General features: G+C 55.1%; 1 protein-coding gene across 1 annotated transcript; it reads right to left on the reverse strand.

Annotated features, from left to right (window-relative positions):
- Window positions 1–1,959: 1,959 nt before the first annotated feature.
- On the reverse strand, window positions 1,960–22,580 carry LOC148813461 (uncharacterized). Its single transcript, XM_088907998.1, has 7 exons — window positions 22,554–22,580; window positions 22,295–22,436; window positions 21,446–21,781; window positions 6,364–6,771; window positions 4,560–4,589; window positions 3,519–3,632; window positions 1,960–2,262 (listed from the first exon to the last, which is right to left on the reverse strand). The coding sequence occupies exons 1-7, from the start codon at window positions 22,578–22,580 to the stop codon at window positions 2,228–2,230; spliced, it is 1,092 nt and encodes a 363-aa protein (XP_088764124.1). The 3' UTR covers window positions 1,960–2,227.
- Between the last annotated feature and the right edge of the window lie 168 nt (window positions 22,581–22,748).

Raw genomic sequence — 22,748 nt, forward strand, 5'->3', positions numbered from 1 at the left:
CTGTGCTCCCACTGCCAGCAGGGAGAAATAGAGACAGAGGTGCACTTCCTACTTACCGCAGCAGGAAAGGTCGACTGCGAGACGGGAGGAAGCGGTCGAACCATGCTGGAGGTGAGGGCTGTGTCCACACGTGTACAAACACACGTATACTAACATATACAGACGTGCGGGTTACGTGAGCTGGACTGACTGGACCAGGGACACAGACCCCTGGACCGACTGGACCAGAGTCACAGACCCCTGGACTGACTGGACCGGGGACACAGACCCCTGAACTGACTGGACCGGGGACAGTGACCCCTGGACCGACTGGACCAGAGTCACAGACCCCTGGACTGACTGGACCGGGGACAGTGACCCCTGGACCGACTGGACCAGAGTCACAGACCCCTGGACTGACTGGACCAGAGTCACAGACCCCTGGACCGACTGGACCAGAGTCACAGACCCCTGGACTGACTGGACCAGAGGACACAGACCCCTGGACCGACTGGACCAGAGTCACAGACCCCTGGACTGACTGGACCGGGGACACAGACCCCTGGACCGACTGGACCAGAGTCACAGACCCCCGGACCGACTGGACCAGGGACACAAACCCCTGGACTGACTGGACCAGAGTCACAGACCCCTGGACTGACTGGACCGGGGACACAGACCCCTGGACTGACTGGACTGGGAACACAGACCCCTGGACCAACTGGACCGGAGTCACAGACCCCTGGACTGACTGGACCAGGGACACAGACCCCTGGACCGACTGGACCAGAGTCACAGACCCCTGGACCGACTGGACCGGGGACACAGACCCCTGAAACGTCGTGTCTCTTTCCTTCTCTTCCCAGCTCAGGATCAAACGTGCACTTGTTCCTCGGCAGCCTGAACGCCTGCTGGCGCAGCTCCCTCCCGGAACTAACGGAAACCTGCTGCTGATCGCTCGCTCTGACGTCAGAAACACCGGGCAGCTCGCTCTGACGTCAGAAACACCGGGCAGCTCGCTCTGACGTCAGAAACACCGGGCAGCTCGCTCTGACGTCGGAAACACCGGGCAGCTCGCTCTGACGTCGGAAACACCGGGCAGCTCGCTCTGACGTCGGAAACACCGGGCAGCTCGCTCTGACGTCGGAAACACCGGGCAGCTCGCTCTGACGTCGGAAACACCGGGCAGCTCGCTCTGACGTCGGAAACACCGGGCAGCTCGCTCTGACGTCAGAAACACCGGGCAGCTCGCTCTGACGTCGGAAACACCGGGCAGCTCGCTCTGACGTCAGAAACACCGGGCAGCTCGCTCTGACGTCGGAAACACCGGGCAGCTCGCTCTGACGTCAGAAACACCGGGCAGCTCGCTCTGACGTCGGAAACACCGGGCAGCTCGCTCTGACGTCAGAAACACCGGGCAGCTCGCTCTGACGTCGGAAACACCGGGCAGCTCGCTCTGACGTCAGAAACACCGGACCCCCGACTTCTCGCCCCCCCCCCCCGTGTGCCGAAGGAGCCTCATTCTCCGACGTCTGTCTGCAGGTGAGCGGAGTTTTATCACCTTGGTGCGGGTTACGGCGTTTTTTTCCCCGGCACGCACGCGTACCCGTACGCCCCCCGAAAAAGTTTCGTCCGTTTTCGAGGAGTACCTAGGCTTTCCTTGAGCTGTTTGTCTTTTCCTGGCCGTGTTAAAAACCTCAAAGTCCGCTCTTGTTTTTCACGCTGCGCTTCCGAGTTGCTGTTAAAAACGTCGAATGTAAATATATATATATATTTTTTTTTCCCCCTCATCCAATTTTTTCCTCCGCGACGCCCCCCAGACCGAATCAGGTCTGAAACACTGACTTTTCCACACACACAAAAAAAAAAACAACCCCAACCCAACAACACAAAGACCACGCGTGACACGGTTTTATTCTCCTGCGTTTTCATCAGCCCACGAAGTTGGTCCGTCAGAAAGATCGTACAGCCTTAGAGAATATATAAAAAAAAACATCCATCGTTTATTTTACTGGATTATTCGAGGAATAGAAATATTTATATATATATATATTTATCTTATAGGTGTATAGGCACAAGCAATCATTTCTGAGCACAGGCAGGGGTTCGGTCCGGTGGGCCTGTGGGCAGTGGTTGGTGTGGCAGTCTGTCTGGACCGCTGTGCTGTAGAGGAGCGCAGAACCTCACAGCACCTCATCCCTGAGCCTGAGCCTGAGCACACAGCTGCAGGATCACCAGGGCTTCGTCCTCATCTCCCTCCCCGGAAGCACCTCAGCACACTGCCTGAAACGGCAGGGCACACACAGACACACAGACACACGAGACAGAGAGAGAGAGTCAGCCCGACTGTACAGTCTGCCCCCAGCCCTCCTCCGGTCACCCCCCAAACCCCACATCTCATCCAGGAGGGATTTTGATATACTGCATATCAGCGCCGTGAGGCAGCACTGAAAGTCAGCCTTCCCAAATGCAGCGTTCTGTGGGGAACCCCATGTCTGTGTCTGTTGCGTTCAGGGGGACGGCTCGATCCCTGTGCATTTTTTTGAGGGATTCTGGAATCTTTGAATGTTGCAGGAGCCGAAACGCTCTTATGTTATGAAGTTATGAAGAGAAATAGCGACTAGGCTGTTCCTGAGGGCTGGGCTACAATGACAGACAGTAGCTATTGGTGAGCGGGTGTCAGGGTGTGGGTGGTGTGTATCAGCGCGTGTGTGGTGTGTATCAGCGTGTGTGTGGTTTATGAGTGTGTGCGTGTGTCAGCGTGTGTGTGGTTTATGAGTGTGTGCGTGTGTCGGCTTGTGTGTGTCAGCTTGTGAGTGTGTCAGTGTGTGTATGATGTGTGTGCGTGTGGTGTGTATGTGTCAGCTTGTCAGTGTGTGTGTGGTTTGTGAGTGTGTGGTTTGTGAATGTGTGAGAGTGTCAGCGTGTGTCGGTGTGTGTGGTTTATGAGAGTGTGTGTGTGATGTGTGTCAGCGTGTGTCGGTGTGTGTGGTTTATGAGAGTGTGTGCATGTGTGTCGGTGTGTGTGATGTGTATCAGCGTGTGTCGGTGTGTGTGGTTTATGAGAGTGTGTGTGTGATGTGTATCAGCGTGTGTCGGTGTGTGTGGTTTATGAGAGTGTGTGCGTGTGTGTCGGTGTGTGTGATGTGTGTCAGCGTGTGTGGTTTATGAGAGTGTGTGCGTGTGTGTCAGTGTGTGTGATGTGTGTGGTTTATGAGAGTGTGTGCGTGTGTGTCGGTGTGTGTGATGTGTGTGGTTTATGAGAGTGTGTGCGTGTGTGTCGGTGTGTGTGATGTGTGTGGTTTATGAGAGTGTGTGCGTGTGTGTCGGTGTGTGTGATGTGTGTCAGTGTGTGTGGTTTATGAGAGTGTGTGCGTGTGTGTCGGTGTGTGTGGTTTATGAGAGTGTGTGCGTGTGTGTCGGTGTGTGTGATGTGTGTGTGGTTTATGAGAGTGTGTGCGTGTGTGTCGGTGTGTGTGGTTTATGAGAGTGTGTGCGTGTGTGTCGGTGTGTGTGATGTGCGCGCGGGTTGGACCCACCTCTGTGCGCCTCGTACAGCAGGGGCGTGACCAGGATGAAGAAGATGGAGGTCACAGACACGTGGATGACCCAGGGCAGGCACTGTCGCAGGCACACCGCACTGGACCCGCGCTCTGGACAGGAGACACAGGCAGCAGGGCTGGCAGAGGAACAGAGCTCCCCCAGCAGGCGGAGAGGGACTGGTGCTTCCTCACAAGTCACCAGGGCTTTCCCACCCCCTCCCCCTTCACAGTCCCCATGGCTGGATAGCTAGCGAGTCTAGATTCCAGGTAGCTGTTCATATTCGGGAAATGCAATTCTAAATGTCATCCATCTACTCTCTAACTGCTTACTCTAGTGCAGGGTCACAGGGGAGCTGGAGTCTGTCCCAGCAAGCAACAGGCACACATCCTGGACAGGACACCAGTCCATCACAGGACACACCCACACACACTCACACAGCCTGGACAGGACACCATTCCATCACAGGACACACTCACACACACACCCTGGACAGGACACCAGTCCATCACAGGACACACACACACTCTCACACCCTGGACAGGACACCAGTCCATCACAGGACACACACACACTCTGGACAGGACACCAGTCCATCACAGGACACACACGCACTCACACACCCTGGACAGGACACCAGTCCATCACAGGACACACTCACACACACACCCTGGACAGGACACCAGTCCATCACAGGACACACTCACACACACACCCTGGACAGGACACCAGTCCATCACAGGACACACACACACACACACACACACACACACACACACACACACACACACACACACACCTGGACAGGACACCAGTCCATCACAGGACACACACACACACACTCACACACACCCTGGACAGGACACCAGCCCATCACAGGACACACACACACACACACACACACACACACACACACACACACCATCAGTCTAGATCCCACATAGTATCTGCCGCTCTGGAATAGGGGTTCGAGACTCCTGACAGTACTGCCAGTCGTCAACATTGCTGGAATAACATCAAGAGGATGTAAGTGCACTAACCCGCCCCTGGGTCTTCAGGATCGCTGGGCCCTGTGAAGACAAACGTTAAAGCGCTCTTAGGACTTCACAACAACAATTGCAACGGCTGGGAGCACACCAGCGACGAGATTGAGGTGCGTGTTTCTCGGTTTGCCGTGAAAGCACAAGCTGGTTCAAGCAGGTTCTAGCCTTCTCCGGGGGTGAAAAGCCGACCCGAACCTCGACTCGTTTGCTTTAAAGCGTGAACTCTCCCCCCCCCCCCCCACCGAACTGTCGTGCTACCGTGCGGCGTCGGGTGGGGGGAGGAGGAATGTGTTCGGTCCGGGGAGTCTTGACTCCAAACGCGTGCCGGGCGGCGTCTTGTGCCAGAAAAAAACACGGCCTCAGCTGAGCGTCTGTGTGGTGTGTGTGTGTGTGTGTGTGTGTGTGTGTGTGTGTGTGTGTGTCAAGTCGTCTTGATTCATATGCACATGGGAGTCCTGGGTCGTGTGGCACAAGACTTAAAGCCCAACTCTTAGAGCGCTCCTTTCTGCAGCGAAACAACCGGTACGAGGAACACTCCCACCCCACTCTCTGCATGCGTAGCGGCTCTCTCTCTGGTCATTCTAGAGAGCTGACCAGGACGTGTGTATCCTGTACCGGCAGCCCCCTGTGTCGCGGGAGAGGTCACCCGGTCGTCTCCCCAGCTGGCGCGTCCAGACAGCGCGCGGCTATCACTCTCGTTCTCTAAACCACCCCTCGGACCTCTCCGTCTGCGTTCTCGGGGACGGTTTTCCGAACTCCTACGTCAGAGAGACTACGGAAAACCCAAATGATCCTCCTGCAGCTAGGATCACACCTTCCCCCCTTCTCCTAACGACAGACTGCTCTTCTTCTCAATTCTCTCCATTCATCTGAGGTTTCATCTCACACCTCTCCTGACTCCCCACCTCCTGATGGGCCTCTCTCTCTGTCCCCTGCTCCCTCCTCCTGCTCCTCCTCTCTCCCAGCTCTCCTCACCTCTCCTGACTCCCCACCTCCTGACGGGCCACTCTCTCTGTCCCCTGCTCCCTCCTCCTGCTCCTCCTCTCACACAGCTCTCCTCACCTCTCCTGACTCCCCACCTCCTGATGGGCCACTCTGTCTGTCCCCTGCTCCCTCCTCCTGCTCCTCCTCTCACACAGCTCTCCTGACTCCCCACCTCCTGATGGGCCACTCTCTCTGTCCCCTGCTCCCTCCTCCTGCTCCTCCTCTCACACAGCTCTCCTGACTCCCCACCTCCTGATGGGCCTCTCTCTCTGTCCCCTGCTCCCTCCTCTCACTCCTCCTCTCTCCCACCTCTCCTCACCTCTCCTGACTCCCCACCTCCTGATGGGCCACTCTCTCTGTCCCCTGCTCCCTCCTCTCACTCCTCCTCTCTTCCAGCTCTCCTCACCTCTCCTGACTCCCCACCTCCTGATGGGCCACTCTCTCTGTCCCCTGCTCCCTCCTCCTGCTCCTCCTCTCACACAGCTCTCCTGACTCCACACCTCCTGATGGGCCTCTCTCTCTGTCCCCTGCTCCCTCCTCCTGCTCCTCCTCTCACACAGCTCTCCTGACTCCCCACCTCCTGATGGGCCACTCTGTCTGTCCCCTGCTCCCTCCTCCTGCTCCTCCTCTCACACAGCTCTCCTGACTCCCCACCTCCGAGACGGGTTGAGTTCGGATCGAAGTAAAGAGACGCCGAGCTAACGGGATCTGACACGGACTTCGAGTCAGAGCTCCTAGTTCATTCCCTCTACAAGCGGTGAACCCCAAAACCCCCCTTTTTTTCGGCGGTCCCCGGGGCGGGGGGGGACTGGCTTACCGGTGCTGTTCCGGCTGGGGGGGCTGGTTCCGGCGCCGATCCGGGGTCCCGGAGGCTCGCCCGCCCGGACCAGCCGCGCGCCGGCCCCGAACCTCAGCCGGCCCCCCTGGCGGTCTGCGCAGAAGTACAGCGCCAGGTCCGGCCCGCTCACGTTGGCGATCCGCAGGGCGACGGAGCGGGCCGGGCCGTCCAGCACGGGCTGCAGGCGGCCGTCCGCGGCGAAGGGCAGCAGCTCGGCGCCCGACACGCCGGTCTTGGCCGTGACCACCAGCCGCGGCGCCTGGGCCCCCCGCTGCCGGAACCACATGGTCTCGAACTCGTAGGGGACGTCGCAGGGCAGCTGGACCGTGGCCCCCAGGGACACCTCGTGCTGGACCACCTCCTCCGCGCGGCCCCCCCGGGCCAGAACTGCAAACCCAATAGTGAGGCAGAGCTGAGAACGAGAATCACAGTCCCTTACGCTTATATAGCGCCTTGCCGGACGCTCCACTCGGAGCTCTTCCCAGGTCAGGAGGATCCCCTCCAGCCCCCCCAGTGTGCAGCCCCCACCTGGATGATGCTCCAGTCCGCTCAGCACACAGCAGCTCTCAGTGGGGAGGAGAGCAGAGGGATGGAGCCAGTTCAGAGAGGGGGGTGATTAGGAGGCCATAATGGGTCAAGACCAGGGGGGGTATTAGGCCAGGACACTGGGGTAACACCCCTACTCTTCTCGAGAGACACCCCGGGATTGTTAATGAGCACAGAGAGTCAGGACCTCGGTTTGACGAGACTTACCCAAAGAGTGGAGGGGGTGGGGAACAAGCTGCCCAGCCGTGTGGTTGAAGCCGGTACCCTGACTTCTCTCCAGACACAGCTGGGTGAGCTCCTCCAGTCAGGACAGGAGGCTCTTCTGTACACAGAGGGTGGTGGGGGTGGGGAACAAGCTGCCCAGCCCTGTGGTTGAAGCCGATACCCTGACTCCTCTCCAGACACAGCTGGGTGAGCTCCTCCAGTCAGGACAGGAGGCTCTACTGTACACAGAGGGTGGTGGGGGTGGGGAACAGGCTGCCCAGCCGTGTGGTTGAAGCCGATACCCTGGCTTCTCTCCAGACACAGCTGGGTGAGCTCCTCCAGTCAGGACAGGAGGCTCTACTGTACACAGAGGGTGGTGGGGGTGGGGAACAAGCCGCCCAGCCCTGTGGTTGAAGCCGATACCCTGGCTTCTCTCCAGACACAGCTGGGTGAGCTCCTCCAGTCAGGACAGGAGGCTCTTCTGTACACAGAGGGGGGTGGGGGTGGGGAACAAGCTGCCCAGCCCTGTGGTTGAAGCCGATACCCTGGCTCCTCTCCAGACACAGCTGGGTGAGCTCCTCCAGTCAGGACAGGAGGCTCTACTGTACACAGAGGGGGGTGGGGGTGGGTTACGAGCCGCCCAGCCCTGTGGTTGAAGCCCTGATACCCCGGCTCGCGGAAAGAAACGAGCCTTGTACGCGATGCAAGGCGACGCATGAGGATGCCTGGTACATCCTGGAGCCCCCCCCCCCCGGTGTCCTCGGATCCGAAACCCCGATACGGTGCCGTCGCGCACGGCCTCGCCGCCAGCCCGCTGTGAGGTGTTCAGTGGCGGCATTTACGGGTGAGCGTCTTAAAAACACACACACACACACACCTCTCCAGCGACAACACGAGCGGTTCTCTTTCTGTCTGCGCCGTGGGCACCGCTGCCCAGCCTCCCTCCCCCGGGGGACGGGAGGACAGACGTGTCCGTTTCCCGCGGCCGCGGTGTCCCTCGATCAGGGCAGCGCGATTAGCGGCGCCGCGGACGGGGGCGGAGGAAAAGCCGGCGTTTGGACGAGATATCGTGCGGCTCCGCGCCGGGATCGTCTCGGTAGTTTGTTTTTTTTTTTTGTGTTAAATAAGAGGAGCGGTTTCTGCGTGTCAAGGAGATTCTCGCCCGGGCCGCGCCGGCGGGTAACTCTCGGCTTCGGCAGCGCTGCCCTGTTTCGCCTCGAAGCCGGTTTTCTCCAAATGTTCCTTTAAACACACACTCACACACCCTGGACAGGACACCAGTCCATCACAGGACACACACACTCACACACCCTGGACAGGACACCAGTCCATCACAGGACACACACACACACACACACACACACACACCTGGACAGGACACCAGTCCATCACAGGACACACACACTCACACACCCTGGACAGGACACCAGTCCATCACAGGACACACACACACACACACACACACACACACACCCTGGACAGGACAGCAGTCCATCACAGGACACTCACACACACACACACCCTGGACAGGACACCAGTCCATCACAGGACACACACACTCACACACCCTGGACAGGACACCAGTCCATCACAGGACACACACACACACACACACACACCCTGGACAGGACAGCAGTCCATCACAGGACACTCACACACACACACACCCTGGACAGGACACCAGTCCATCGCAGGACACACACACTCACACACCCTGGACAGGACACCAGTCCATCACAGGACACACACACACACTCACACACCCTGGACAGGACACCAGTCCATCACAGGACACACACACACACTCACACACCCTGGACAGGACACCAGTCCATCACAGGACACACACACACTCACACACCCTGGACAGGACAGCAGTCCATCACAGGACACTCACACACACACACACCCTGGACAGGACACCAGTCCATCGCAGGACACACACACTCACACACCCTGGACAGGACACCAGTCCATCACAGGACACACACACACACACTCACACACCCTGGACAGGACACCAGTCCATCACAGGACACACACACACACTCACACACCCTGGACAGGACACCAGTCCATCACAGGACACACACACACCCTGGACAGGACACCAGTCCATCACAGCAGCAGTTACAGCAACAACAACAACAACAACAACAACAACACCAGCAGTTACAGCAACAACAACAACAGCAACAGCAGCAACTCAGAAACTGAGTGGTGTCCGGGCCTCTCTGATGTACCGGACCCAGCCCCGGAGAGTGGCCCCCCCTCTGGGGAGACGACCTCGCCCGACCCCTGCCCGGCGACTCAAACGGGGGGGGGGGGGGGTTGGCGATCTCTGGGACTCCGCCGTGTGTCCGTCCGTCTGTCCGTGTCGCCCACCGCCCCGGAGAGAGAGCCGGCCGAGACGAGCAGACGGGGGCAGGCCGACGAGCAGACAGACTTACGCAGGACGAGCGAGGTCCACCGCAGCAGGCGCAGCATCGCGGCGTGGCGTGGCGAGGCGTCGAGATGAAACTGACTCGGGTGTCCTCTCTCTTCTGCTCTCTCTGAACCCCGGCCGCTGCCGGAGTGGAAACTTCACACCTCCGTCCGCAGCTAGAGTTTCTGTTTCCGCAGACCGACGTCCAGGACACACAGATACACACACACACACACACAACACCTGACCGCTTCCTCTCGCTCCGAGGACAGGAGGACAGACAGATTCTGGGTCAACGGTCTGTCTCTTAACTGCGGTCCGGCCCGAGGCGGGGGGGCAGAGAAACTGCTCGGCGCTTTTAGGTGGGTTTTTTTAGGAAACAAATAATTTTCGATTTCATTTTTGAAGAAACGAGAAAAGAAAAAAGATCGTGCTAGTTGCGTTTCTGCTCTTCTTCAGACCAGAGACACACACACACACCCACCCACCCACGGCTGAAGAAAAAAAAAAGCTTTTTTTGTTTCTGGTTTCAACGAGAGCAACGAGACTTTTTTTTTGTGTGTGTGTGTTGTTTTTACCGGACCACCGGAGGAGGTGTCGAATCACAGCAGAGGTTTGGTTGTTTTGTTTTTTTTTAAAAAATTAATCTCAAAATAAACGTCCGTCTTCACACGCGTCACTCGTGTAGAGCACAGTACGGACCCCGGGGAGCAGCGCTCGCCCGTGACGCGTGGCCGTGGAGAGTCACGGGTGGGGAGGGGGGGCGGGACATCAGGGACAAGTTATCCCGTGAAACCCGGCTCTGCCCCCCCCCCCCCCCCCCGAGAAACGGGGTGATCACCGGCGAGGAGAGGTGGGGGGGGTATTTCTGTCCGCATCCTCTGGCAGTTTCTTGCTCTTTATATATGTCTGTCATCCCAAAAGACTCCTTTTGGAATGTAAAAAAAAATGGGTTATCATGTTGGTTTTATATTTCCTTCCAAAAAATGCGTTCGGGCGCTTAAAACGGGTTCACGCAGTGTCAAAACACTCTCGTCTTGTCTTAACTTCATTTCCGTCTTTCTTGACGGGTTGTTACACCGCGGGGCGGAGGGGGTTTTGAAAGATGGGGGGAGGCACTCGGGCGAGAGGAAGGAGCGGACCTAGAGCGAGGGCCTCCGCCGGCATCCCGTCTTGACGTTCACGAGAACGGTCATCTCATAACGAGCTTTATTTTATATAGCGCCTTTGAAGGTGGCTTCTCAAAGCGCTTTACGGGTTGTGTTCTGGGAACTGCGGAGCGTCGCGCCCGGTACTTGAAAGCCGAAAAGGTCCAAACGAGAAACACGATGCAGGGGCGTCGAGGTTCAGTTCTGGACCGGGGGGGGGGGGGGGGTGCTGTCTGTGTGGAGTCTGCATGTTCTGTCCGCATTCGCCGATGCTCCGGTTTCTATACAGGCTGGTGGGTTCACTGGCTTCTGGGGAAACTGGACCTGGTGTGTGTGCGTGTGTCCTGTGATGGACTGGTGTCCTGTCCAGGTGTGTGTGTGTGTGTGTGTGTGTGTGTGTGTGTGTGTCCTGTGATGGACTGGTGTCCTGTCCAGGGTGTGTGAGTGTGTGTGTTTTGTGATTGACAGTTGCCCAGCCCTGTGGTTGAAGCCGATACCCTGGCTTCTCTCCAGACACAGCTGGGTGAGCTCCTCCAGTCAGGACAGGAGGCTCTACTGTACACAGAGGGGGGTGGGGGTGGAGAACAAGTTCTCTCTGGACAGCCAGGTCTGCCTGTGTCCAGTGTCTATGTCCAGGCTGTGGTCACACTGAGCCTCTCCTCTCTGGGCAGCCAGGTCTGCCTGTGTCCAGTGTCTGTGTCCAGGCTGTGGTCACTGAGCCTGTCCTCTCTGGGCAGCCAGGTCTGCCTGTGTCCAGTGTCTATGTCCAGGCTGCGGTGACTGAGCCTGTCCTCTCTGGACAGCCAGGTCTGCCTGTGTCCAGTGTCTGTGTCCAGGCTGCGGTCACTGAGCCTGTCCTCTCTGGACAGCCAGGTCTGCCTGTGTCCAGGCTGTGGTCACTGAGCCTGTCCTCTCTGGACAGCCAGGTCTGCCTGTGGCCAGTTCCTGTGGCCAGGCTGTGGTCACTGAGCCTGTTTCTCTCTGCTGTCTCTTACTGTGATCCGATGCTGTGGTTGTGTATTTTGTCCGTTTAGGATGTTGTGGTCTGGGATCAATGACGAATGTAGTTCCAAAGCGAAACGGGGGGCACGACTAAAAACTACATGTCCCAGAATGCACCGTCCGCGAAGGAAATTGTGCAAACTGACCGGTAACCGTTCACGAAAGAGACGCTTCGCCGTTAGGCGGCGGTAGTGTAGCGGCTGTTGATGGCGAAGCCCAGACGGAGTCGGAGGCCCGAAGGAAAATCAAAACTAAGGCGAATCCGCGGTAAAGGCGGCTGTTCCCAGCCCGGGACAGGAGTTTTGCGGCCTGAGGCCGATGCGGGGACGGGGGGTTTGCGGCTGAAGGTGTCTGAGGCGGGTCGGTCCTCCGGGAGCGCGCAGCTCTAACGGCCGCCCGAATTCAAAACCCGCCCCGCGGGGTCGCGCACGCACGCACGCACGCACTTCCCGACTCCTCCCCGGAAACAGGAAGTGTCGCCGTTGGCGGGAAGGGACGGGAGCGGCGCTGTGGGAGAGAAACGTTTCCGAAGCGGAAAAAAGACGACGTGTCGTTTCGCTTTTTACCCGCGGCTTAAAAAGATTATAGAGAACTTATAAAAGATGGCGGAGGGACCTCCCCTGAGGTCTCAACTCGCCACGAAAACGTTTGTCCGGGTTTAACAAGTCAGGGGCGGATTTTGCTGAATCAGAAATTGCCGCGTTCAGCAACAACACGGAGGAAGGCAGCGAGAGCAGCCGGCTGTGGACGGAGGAGACGATGGAAACAGACGGTCAGGACGTCCAAGCAGCAGCAGAAGCTCCGTGGACAGCTCACGCCTGGGCCGCCACAGGACAGAGACTCCGGGGACATCGCTTTTAAAGGTCCTGTCGTTCACACACTGGACTGGACACTACACCCTCGGTAAGACAGCAGCTCACTGGACACGACGCCCACAGGTCCTGACGTTCACACACTGGACTGGACACTACAGCCTCGATAAGACAGCAGCTCACTGGACACGACGCCCACAGGTCCTGACGTTCACACACTGGACACTACAGCCTCGACAAGACAGCAGCCCACTGGACACGACACCCACAGGTCCTGACGTTCACACACTGGACACTACAGCCTCGATAAGACAGCAGCCCACTGGACACGACACCCACAGGTCCTGACGTTCACACACTGGACACTACAGCCTCGATAAGACAGCAGCCCACTGGACACGACGCCCACAGGTCCTGACGTTCACACACTGGACACTACAGCCTCGATAAGACAGCAGCCCACTGGACACGACACCCACAGGTCCTGACGGTCACACACTGGACTGGACACTACAGCCTCGATAAGACAGCAGCTCACTGGACACGACGCCCACAGGTCCTGACGTTCACACACTGGACACTACAGCCTCGATAAGACAGCAGCCCACTGGACACGACACCCACAGGTCCTGACGTTCACACGCTGGACACTACAGCCTCGATAAGACAGCAGCCCACTGGACACGACACCCACAGGTCCTGACGTTCACACACTGGACACTACAGCCTCGATAAGACAGCAGCCCACTGGACACGACACCCACAGGTCCTGACGTTCACACACTGGACTGGACACTACAGCCTCGATAAGACAGCAGCCCACTGGACACGACGCCCTCAGGTCCTGACGTTCACACACTGGACTGGACACTACAGCCTCGATAAGACAGCAGCCCACTGGACACGACGCCCACAGGTCCTGACGTTCAAACACTGGACACTACAGCCTCGATAAGACAGCAGCCCACTGGACACGACACCCACAGGTCCTGACGTTCACACACTGGACACTACAGCCTCGACAAGACAGCAGCCCACTGGACACGACGCCCACAGGTCCTGACGTTTACACACTGGACACTACAGCCTCGATAAGACAGCAGCCCACTGGACACGACGCCCACAGGTCCTGATTTTCACACACTGGACTGGACACTACAGCCTCGATAAGACAGCAGCCCACTGGACACGACACCCTCAGATCCTGACGTTCACACACTGGACACTACAGCCTCGACAAGACAGCAGCCCACTGGACACGACACCCACAGGTCCTGACGTTCACACACTGGACTGGACACTACAGCCTCGATAAGACAGCAGCCCACTGGACACGACACCCACAGGTCCTGACGTTCACACACTGGACTGGACACTACAGCCTCGATAAGACAGCAGCCCACTGGACACGACGCCCACAGGTCCTGTCGTTCACACACTGGACACTACAGCCTCGATAAGACAGCAGCCCACTGGACACGACGCCCACAGGTCCTGACGTTCACACACTGGACACTACAGCCTCGATAAGACAGCAGCCCACTGGACACCTGATGCCCACAGGTCCTGATGTACACACACCGGACGCTGCAGATGTTGGAGATGGGTGTTGTGTCCCTATGGAGAGGACGATGTGGCCAGGGATCTGGGAAAACCTGGGAGAATCCCAAGGAGATCCGCGAGGGAGGAGAGAGTTGTGGACCTGGTAAGTCAAGGCTGGTGTCTTGAGAGCGCTGCTCATGAGGAAGCCTTCTGTCTGAGAAGATCGGAGGTGTACGGAGACTGTGTATGGATGTTTGAGGAGATTGAATAATCTGAGTAATCAGGTGCTCGTAGTCCTCTGTGATTGAAGCTTATTTGCTGTTCTGGTCTGTGACTGCACTGTGATCTCTTTTTGCTGTTCTGGTCTGTGACTGCCCTGTGATCTATTTTCTGTGTTGGTCAGTGACTACACTGTGATCTATTCGCTGTGCTGGTCTGTGGATATACTACGATCTATTTGCTGTGCATGTCTGTGATTACACTGTGATCTATTCACGGTGATGTTCAGTGACTACGCTGGGATCTACTCACTGTGCTGGTCTGTGACCACACTGGGATCTATTCGCTGTGCTGGTCTGTGACTACACTGGGATCTATTCGCTGTGCTGGTTTGTGACCACACTGGGATCTATTCGCTGTGCTGGTTTGTGACCACACTGGGATCTATTCGCTGTGCTGGTCTGTGACCACACTGGGATTTACTCACTGCTGGTCTGTGTCTGCACTGTGATCTCTTTTTGCTCTTCTGGTCTGTGACTGCACTGGGATCTATTTGCTGTGCTGATCTGTGGCTATACTACAATCTATTTGCTATGCATGTCTGTGATTACGCTGGGATCTATTCACAGTGATGTTCAGTGATTACGCTGGGATCTGTTCACGGTGATGTTCAGTGATTACGCTGGGATCTGTTCACGGTGATGTTCAGTGACTACGCTGGGATCTATTTTCTGTGCTGGTCTGACTACACTGGGATCTATTCGCTGTGCTGGTCTGTGACTACGCTGGGATCTATTTGCTGTGCTGGTCTGTAACTACACTGGGATCTACCTGCTGTGCTGGTCTGTGACTACTCTGTGATCTACCCGCTGTGCTGGTCTGTGACTACTCTGGGATCTACCCGCTGTGCTGGTCTGTGACTACTCTGGGATCTACCCGCTGTGCTGGTCTGTGACTGCTCTGGGATCTACCCTCTGTGCTGGTCTGTGACTACGCTGGGATCTACTCGCTGTGTTGGTCTGTGACTACACTGGGACCTATTTGCTGTGCTGGTCTGTGACTACACTGGGATCTACTCACTGTGCTGGTCTGTGGCTATGCTGGGATCTCTTTGCTTTGCTGGTGTGTGACTATACTGTGATCTATTCACTGTGCTGTTCTGTGACTATACTGTGATCTATTCACTGTGCTGTTCTGTGACTGCTCTGGGATCTACTCACTGCGCTGTTCTATGATTGTGCTGTGATTTATTTGCTGTGCTGGTCTGTGACTATACTGTGATCTATTCACTTTTCCTCTCTGTGACTGTGCTGTGATCTATTTGCTGTGCTGGTCTGTGACTACTCTGGGATCTACTCACTGTGCTGTTCTGTGACTACTCTGGGATCTACTCGCTGTGCTGGTCTGTGACTATATTGGGATCTACTCATTGTGCTGGTCTGTGACTACTCTGGGATCTATTTGCTGTGCTGGTCTGTGACTATGCTGGGATCTATTCACTTTTCCTCTCTGTGACTGTGCTGTGATCTATTTGCTGTGCTGGTCTGTGACTACTCTGGGATCTACTCACTTTGCTGTTCTGTGACTACTCTGGGATCTACTCGCTGTGCTGGTCTGTGACTATATTGGGATCTATTTGCTGTGCTGGTCTGTGACTACTCTGGGATCTACTAGCTGTGCTGGTCTGTGACTACGCTGGGATCTACTCACTGTGCTGGTCTGTGACTATACTGGGACCTATTTGCTGTGCTGGTCTGTGACTACACTGGGATCTACTCATTGTGCTGGTCTGTGACTACTCTGGGATCTATTTGCTGTGCTGGTCTGTGACTATGCTGGGATCTCTTTGGTTTGCTGGTGTGTGACTATACTGTGATCTATTCACTGTGCTGTTCTGTGACTGCTCTGGGATCTACTCACTGTGCTGTTCTATGATTGTGCTGTGATTTATTTGCTGTGCTGGTCTGTGACTATACTGTGATCTATTCACTTTTCCTCTCTATGACTGTGCTGTGATCTATACGCTGTGCTGTTCTGTGACTACTCTGGGATCTACTCGCTGTGCTGGTCTGTGACTACGCTGGGATCTACTCGCTGTGCTGGTCTGTGACTATGCTGGGATCTACTCGCTGTGCTGGTCTGACTACGCTGGGATCTACTCACTGTGCTGCTCTGTAACTACGCTGGGATCTACTCACTGTGCTGGTCTGTGACTACACTGGGATCTATTTGCTGTGCTGGTCTGTGACTACTCTGGGATCTACTCACTGTGCTGTTCTGTGACTACTCTGAGATCTACTCACCGTGCTGTTGTGTGACTACTCTGGGATCTACTCACTGTTCTGGTCTTTGATCACACTAGAATCATTTGTGTTGCAATACCTATTTTGTTTCCAGAAATGAAACGACAACAAAAGTAAGATGCAATTATTTTAAATAATTTCTGATATTGTTACAATGACAAAATAATCTGTTACTAATATTGTTGTTTCCCATGAATTATTAAAAATTATAGAAAATAAAAGGCTTATGTATTTAAATTATATTATCAATCCGTCACCATTTTTTAAACGAAATTAAACTTGTAATTGTGAATTAATAAGTGCACTCATGAAGACAGGAGACAGGGTGAGAGAGAGAGCAGATCACAGATAATCCCACTGTAATAAACACACACCACAGGACAGGAGACCCCCCATGAAAACTGAATTGAATATTTTTCACATTTCAGTTGTTGAAGAAAAATAAGATTTGCATTCCCCAGCAGAAGCTTTCTTTTACAGTAAGAAAGAGGACAGAAGCACAGAGATCAACCCAAGACTGAAGAATTCCAGATATCAGCTGAGTCTTTTCCAAGATGTGAAAGGATGCAGACATCATCTGTGAGTGTGAAATGTGGTTTCACTGGAGGAGAGATCAGCGCAGTCAAAAGCAGGGTGTCCATCTTGCAGCTGCATTTCGCTGGTGTGACAGACAGGACTCACGCTGAGAGTCAGACAGGGGCGTGTCGCTGGTGTGTGACAGTCAGGACTCACGCTGAGAGTCAGACAGGGGCGTGTCGCTGGTGTGTGACAGTCAGGACTCACTGAGAGTCAGACACGGGCGTGTCGCTAGTGTGTGACAGTCAGGACTCACTGAGAGTCAGACAGGGGCCTGTACCGAGACTGCAGAGAGAGCTGGCGGTGGTCTGGCGGAGAGTTTCTAGACACCAGGAGTCTCCTGACTGATGTTAGTGCAGCGTCTGTGAGCTGTCCTCGCCAGTTTCTACACCAGGAGTCTCCCTGACTGATGTTAGTGCAGCGTCTGTGAGCTGTCCTCGCCAGTTTCTACACCAGGAGTGTCCTGATTGATGTTAGTGCAGTGTCTGTGAGCTGTCCTCGCCAGTTTCTACACCAGGAGTCTCCCTGACTGATGTTAGTGCAGCGTCTGTGAGCTGTCCTCGCCAGTTTCTACACCAGGAGTCTCCTGATTGATGTTAGTGCAGCGTCTGTGAGCTGTCCTCGCCAGTTTCTACACCAGGAGTCTCCCTGACTGATGTTAGTGCAGCGTCTGTGAGCTGTCCTCACCAGTTTCTACACCAGGAGTCTCCCTGACTGATATTAGTGCAGCGTCTGTGAGCTGTCCTCGCCAGTTTCTACACCAGGAGTCTCCCTGACTGATATTAGTGCAGCGTCTGTGAGCTGTCCTCGCCAGTTTCTACACCAGGAGTCTCCCTGACTGATGTTAGTGCAGCGTCTGTGAGCTGTCCTCGCCAGTTTCTACACCAGGAGTCTCCTGATTGATGTTAGTGCAGCGTCTGTGAGCTGTCCTCGCCAGTTTCTACACCAGGAGTCTCCTGATTGATGTTAGTGCAGCGTCTGTGAGCTGTCCTCGCCAGTTTCTACACCAGGAGTCTCCTGACTGATGTTAGTGCAGCGTCTGTGAGCTGTCCTCGCCAGTTTCTACACCAGGAGTCTCCTGATTGATGTTAGTGCAGCGTCTGTGAGCTGTCCTCGCCAGTTTCTACACCAGGAGTCTCTCTAATTGATGTTAGTGCAGCGTCTGTGAGCTGTCCTCGCCAGTTTCTACACCAGGAGTCTCTCTAATTGATGTTAGTGCAGCGTCTGTGAGCTGTCCTCGCCAGTTTCTACACCAGGAGTCTCCTGATTGATGTTAGTGCAGCGTCTGTGAGCTGTCCTCGCCAGTTTCTACACCAGGAGTCTCTCTAATTGATGTTAGTGCAGCGTCTGTGAGCTGTCCTCGCCAGTTTCTACACCAGGAGTCTCCCTGACTGATGTTAGTGCAGCGTCTGTGAGCTGTCCTCGCCAGTTTCTACACCAGGAGTCTCTCTAATTGATGTTAGTGCAGCGTCTGTGAGCTGTCCTCGCCAGTTTCTACACCAGGAGTCTCCTGATTGATGTTAGTGCAGCGTCTGTGAGCTGTCCTCGCCAGTTTCTACACCAGGAGTCTCCCTGATTGATGTTAGTGCAGCGTCTGTGAGCTGTCCTCACCAGTTTCTACACCAGGAGTCTCCCTGACTGATGTTAGTGCAGCGTCTGTGAGCTGTCCTCGCCAGTTTCTACACCAGGAGTCTCCCTGATTGATGTTAGTGCAGCGTCTGTGAGCTGTCCTCACCTGTTTCTATACCAGGAGTCTCCCTGACTGATGTTAGTGCAGCGTCTGTGAGCTGTCCTCGCCAGTTTCTACACCAGGAGTCTCCTGATTGATGTTAGTGCAGCGTCTGTGAGCTGTCCTCGCCAGTTTCTACACCAGGAGTCTCCTGATTGATGTTAGTGCAGTGTCTGTGAGCTGTCCTAGCCAGTTTCTACACCAGGAGTCTCCTGACTGATGTTAGTGCAGCGTCTGTGAGCTGTCCTCACCAGTTTCTACACCAGGAGTCTCCCTGACTGATATTAGTGCAGCGTCTGTGAGCTGTCCTCGCCAGTTTCTACACCAGGAGTCTCCCTGACTGATGTTAGTGCAGCGTCTGTGAGCTGTCCTCACCAGTTTCTACACCAGGAGTCTCTCTAATTGATGTTAGTGCAGCGTCTGTGAGCTGTCCTCGCCAGTTTCTACACCAGGAGTCTCCCTGACTGATGTTAGTGCAGCGTCTGTGAGCTGTCCTCGCCAGTTTCTACACCAGGAGTCTCTCTAATTGATGTTAGTGCAGCGTCTGTGAGCTGTCCTCGCCAGTTTCTACACCAGGAGTCTCCCTGACTGATGTTAGTGCAGCGTCTGTGAGCTGTCCTCGCCAGTTTCTACACCAGGAGTCTCTCTAATTGATGTTAGTGCAGCGTCTGTGAGCTGTCCTCGCCAGTTTCTACACCAGGAGTCTCCTGATTGATGTTAGTGCAGCGTCTGTGAGCTGTCCTCGCCAGTTTCTACACCAGGAGTCTCCCTGATTGATGTTAGTGCAGCGTCTGTGAGCTGTCCTCACCAGTTTCTACACCAGGAGTCTCCCTGACTGATGTTAGTGCAGCGTCTGTGAGCTGTCCTCGCCAGTTTCTACACCAGGAGTCTCCCTGATTGATGTTAGTGCAGCGTCTGTGAGCTGTCCTCACCTGTTTCTATACCAGGAGTCTCCCTGACTGATGTTAGTGCAGCGTCTGTGAGCTGTCCTCGCCAGTTTCTACACCAGGAGTCTCCTGATTGATGTTAGTGCAGCGTCTGTGAGCTGTCCTCGCCAGTTTCTACACCAGGAGTCTCCTGATTGATGTTAGTGCAGTGTCTGTGAGCTGTCCTAGCCAGTTTCTACACCAGGAGTCTCCTGACTGATGTTAGTGCAGCGTCTGTGAGCTGTCCTCACCAGTTTCTACACCAGGAGTCTCCCTGACTGATATTAGTGCAGCGTCTGTGAGCTGTCCTCGCCAGTTTCTACACCAGGAGTCTCCCTGACTGATGTTAGTGCAGCGTCTGTGAGCTGTCCTCGCCAGTTTCTACACCAGGAGTCTCCCTGATTGATGTTAGTGCAGTGTCTGTGAGCTGTCCTCGCCAGTTTCTACACCAGGAGTCTCCCTGACTGATGTTAGTGCAGCGTCTGTGAGCTGTCCTCGCCAGTTTCTACACCAGGAGTCTCCTGATTGATGTTTGTCAGCGTCTGTGAGCTGTCCTCGCCAGTTTCTACACCAGGAGTCTCCCTGACTGATGTTAGTGCAGCGTCTGTGAGCTGTCCTTGTCAGTTTCTACACCAGGAGTCTCCCTGATTGATGTTTGTCAGCGTCTGTGAGCTGTCCTCGCCAGTTTCTACACCAGGAGTCTCCCTGATTGATGTTAGTGCAGCGTCTGTGAGCTGTCCTCGCCAGTTTCTACACCAGGAGTCTCCCTGACTGATGTTAGTGCAGCGTCTGTGAGCTTCTCGCCAGTTTCTACACCAGGAGTCTCCCTGACTGATGTTAGTGCAGCGTCTGTGAGCTGTCCTCGCCAGTTTCTACACCAGGAGTCTCCCTGACTGATGTTAGTGCAGCGTCTGTGAGCTGTCCTCGCCAGTTTCTACACCAGGAGTCTCCTGACTGATGTTAGTGCAGTGTCTGTGAGCTGTCCCAACCAGTTTCTACACCAGGAGTCTCCCTGATTGATGTTAGTGCAGCGTCTGTGAGCTGTCCTCGCCAGTTTCTACACCAGGAGTCTCCCTGATTGATGTTAGTGCAGCGTCTGTGAGCTGTCCTCGCCAGTTTCTACACCAGGAGTCTCCCTGATTGATGTTAGTGCAGCGTCTGTGAGCTGTCCTCGCCAGTTTCTACACCAGGAGTCTCCCTGACTGATGTTAGTGCAGCGTCTGTGAGCTGTCCTCGCCAGTTTCTACACCAGGAGTCTCCTGACTGATGTTAGTGCAGTGTCTGTGAGCTGTCCCAACCAGTTTCTACACCAGGAGTCTCCCTGATTGATGTTAGTGCAGCGTCTGTGAGCTGTCCTCGCCAGTTTCTACACCAGGAGTCTCCCTGATTGATGTTAGTGCAGCGTCTGTGAGCTGTCCTCGCCAGTTTCTACACCAGGAGTCTCCCTGATTGATGTTAGTGCAGCGTCTGTGTGCTGTCCTCGCCAGTTTCTACACCAGGAGTCTCCCTGACTGATGTTAGTGCAGCGTCTGTGAGCTGCTCTCGCCAGTTTCTACACCAGGAGTCTCCCTGACTGATATTATTTCCCTTCAGGACACGAACCCAAGTGGAAAACAAAGCTGTCCTTACCCCAGTGACAGAAGAAGGGTTTGATCTCACTGCAGTTTGTCTCTGTCCATCTGCTTTTCGGGCTGCCCTGCAGGTCCACCTGCGCACATCTCTGCCAACCTGCTGACCCAGGCTGCCCTCCTGCCCAGTTCCTGAAGCTGGACGCCCCCTGGTCTGACCACTTCCAGGGCTCATTGTACAGGCCGATCCACACCCTGTGACCCCGTGCTGACCTCCGAACCTCCTCATTCTCACTCTGGCTCCTCTCACTGACCAGCTCTGTGTGCTTCTGTCTGCAGAGACTCTGGGCTCCAGTCCAGGTCTGGTTGAGTTCAAACAGGGTGACGTTACTGCGCTCTGAGCAGACAAGAAAATGTATCAGTGAGTCAAAATGTCTCTGAGATACTGGAGTGATGGACTGTCCTCTTACCTGTGTCGAGCAACAGGGGTGAAGTGTGTCTCTGATTCAGAGCAGAGAGACGTCAGTGAGACACTGGGGTGATGGACTGTCCTCTTACCTGTGTTGAGTGACAGTGGTGAAGTGTGTCTCTGATTCAGAGCAGAGAGACGTCAGTGAGACACTGGGGTGATGGACTGTCCTCTTACCTGTGTTGAGTGACAGTGGTGAGGTGTGTCTCTGATTCAGAGCAGAGAGACGTCAGTGAGACACTGGGGTGATGGACTGTCCTCTTACCTGTGTTGAGTGACAGTGGTGAGGTGTGTCTCTGATTCAGAGCAGAGAGACGTCAGTGAGACACTGGGGTGATGGACTGTCCTCTTACCTGTGTTGAGTGACAGTGGTGAAGTGTGTCTCTGATTCAGAGCAGAGAGACGTCAGTGAGACACTGGAGTGATGGACTGTCCTCTTACCTGACTTGTTGAGACACATGAAGTAGTTTGTCTCCTGACAGTCTCTCTCTTCCCATCCTCCCTCAGAGTCCATCAGCACACAGACGCGCCCCTGGGTTTGAGTGTAGGGGCTCCCTGCAGCTCCCCCAGACCCCGGGTCACTCTGTGTGTTGTTATACAGACCAATCAGGCTCCGTCTGCTTCACCAGTGTTTGTGAGGCTGAGAAGTTGTCTCTGCTGCTCCTCAGTGAACACAGTGACCAGGTCTGTGTGATTGTACCGGCAGTATTCCTGAGCTCGAACCCATGACAGTTTATAGCGTATGAAGTGGTACTGCTCAGAGGAGTCTGTAGCTGTAAATTAAATACATATAGAAGTAATATTTTTGTACATTCTGAAATTATCATTTACTTGATGTTCTGTCTATAAGTTCTTTATTTGCTCTTGATGTAGTTCTGTGCTGCTGCTGGGAGAC

This window comes from Atractosteus spatula, assembly GCF_055471065.1.
Source record: "Atractosteus spatula isolate fAtrSpa1 chromosome 10 unlocalized genomic scaffold, fAtrSpa1.hap1 SUPER_10_unloc_1, whole genome shotgun sequence".
Taxonomy (NCBI): Eukaryota; Metazoa; Chordata; class Actinopteri; order Semionotiformes; family Lepisosteidae; genus Atractosteus; species Atractosteus spatula.

What these genes read in the sequence shown, in the direction of transcription:
- LOC148813461 (XM_088907998.1), bottom strand. Translation starts at nt 22,580, where the DNA reads ATGGGTTCGAGCTCAGGAATACTGCCG. An exon ending in CGAGCTCAGGAATACTGCCG is followed by an intron (nt 22,437 to 22,553) that starts GTACAATCACAC and finishes AACAACACACAG; the next exon opens with AGTGACCCGGGGTCTGGGGG. An exon ending in CCCCAGCCGGAACAGCACCG is followed by an intron (nt 4,590 to 6,363) that starts GTAAGCCAGTCC and finishes TTGTCTTCACAG; the next exon opens with GGCCCAGCGATCCTGAAGAC.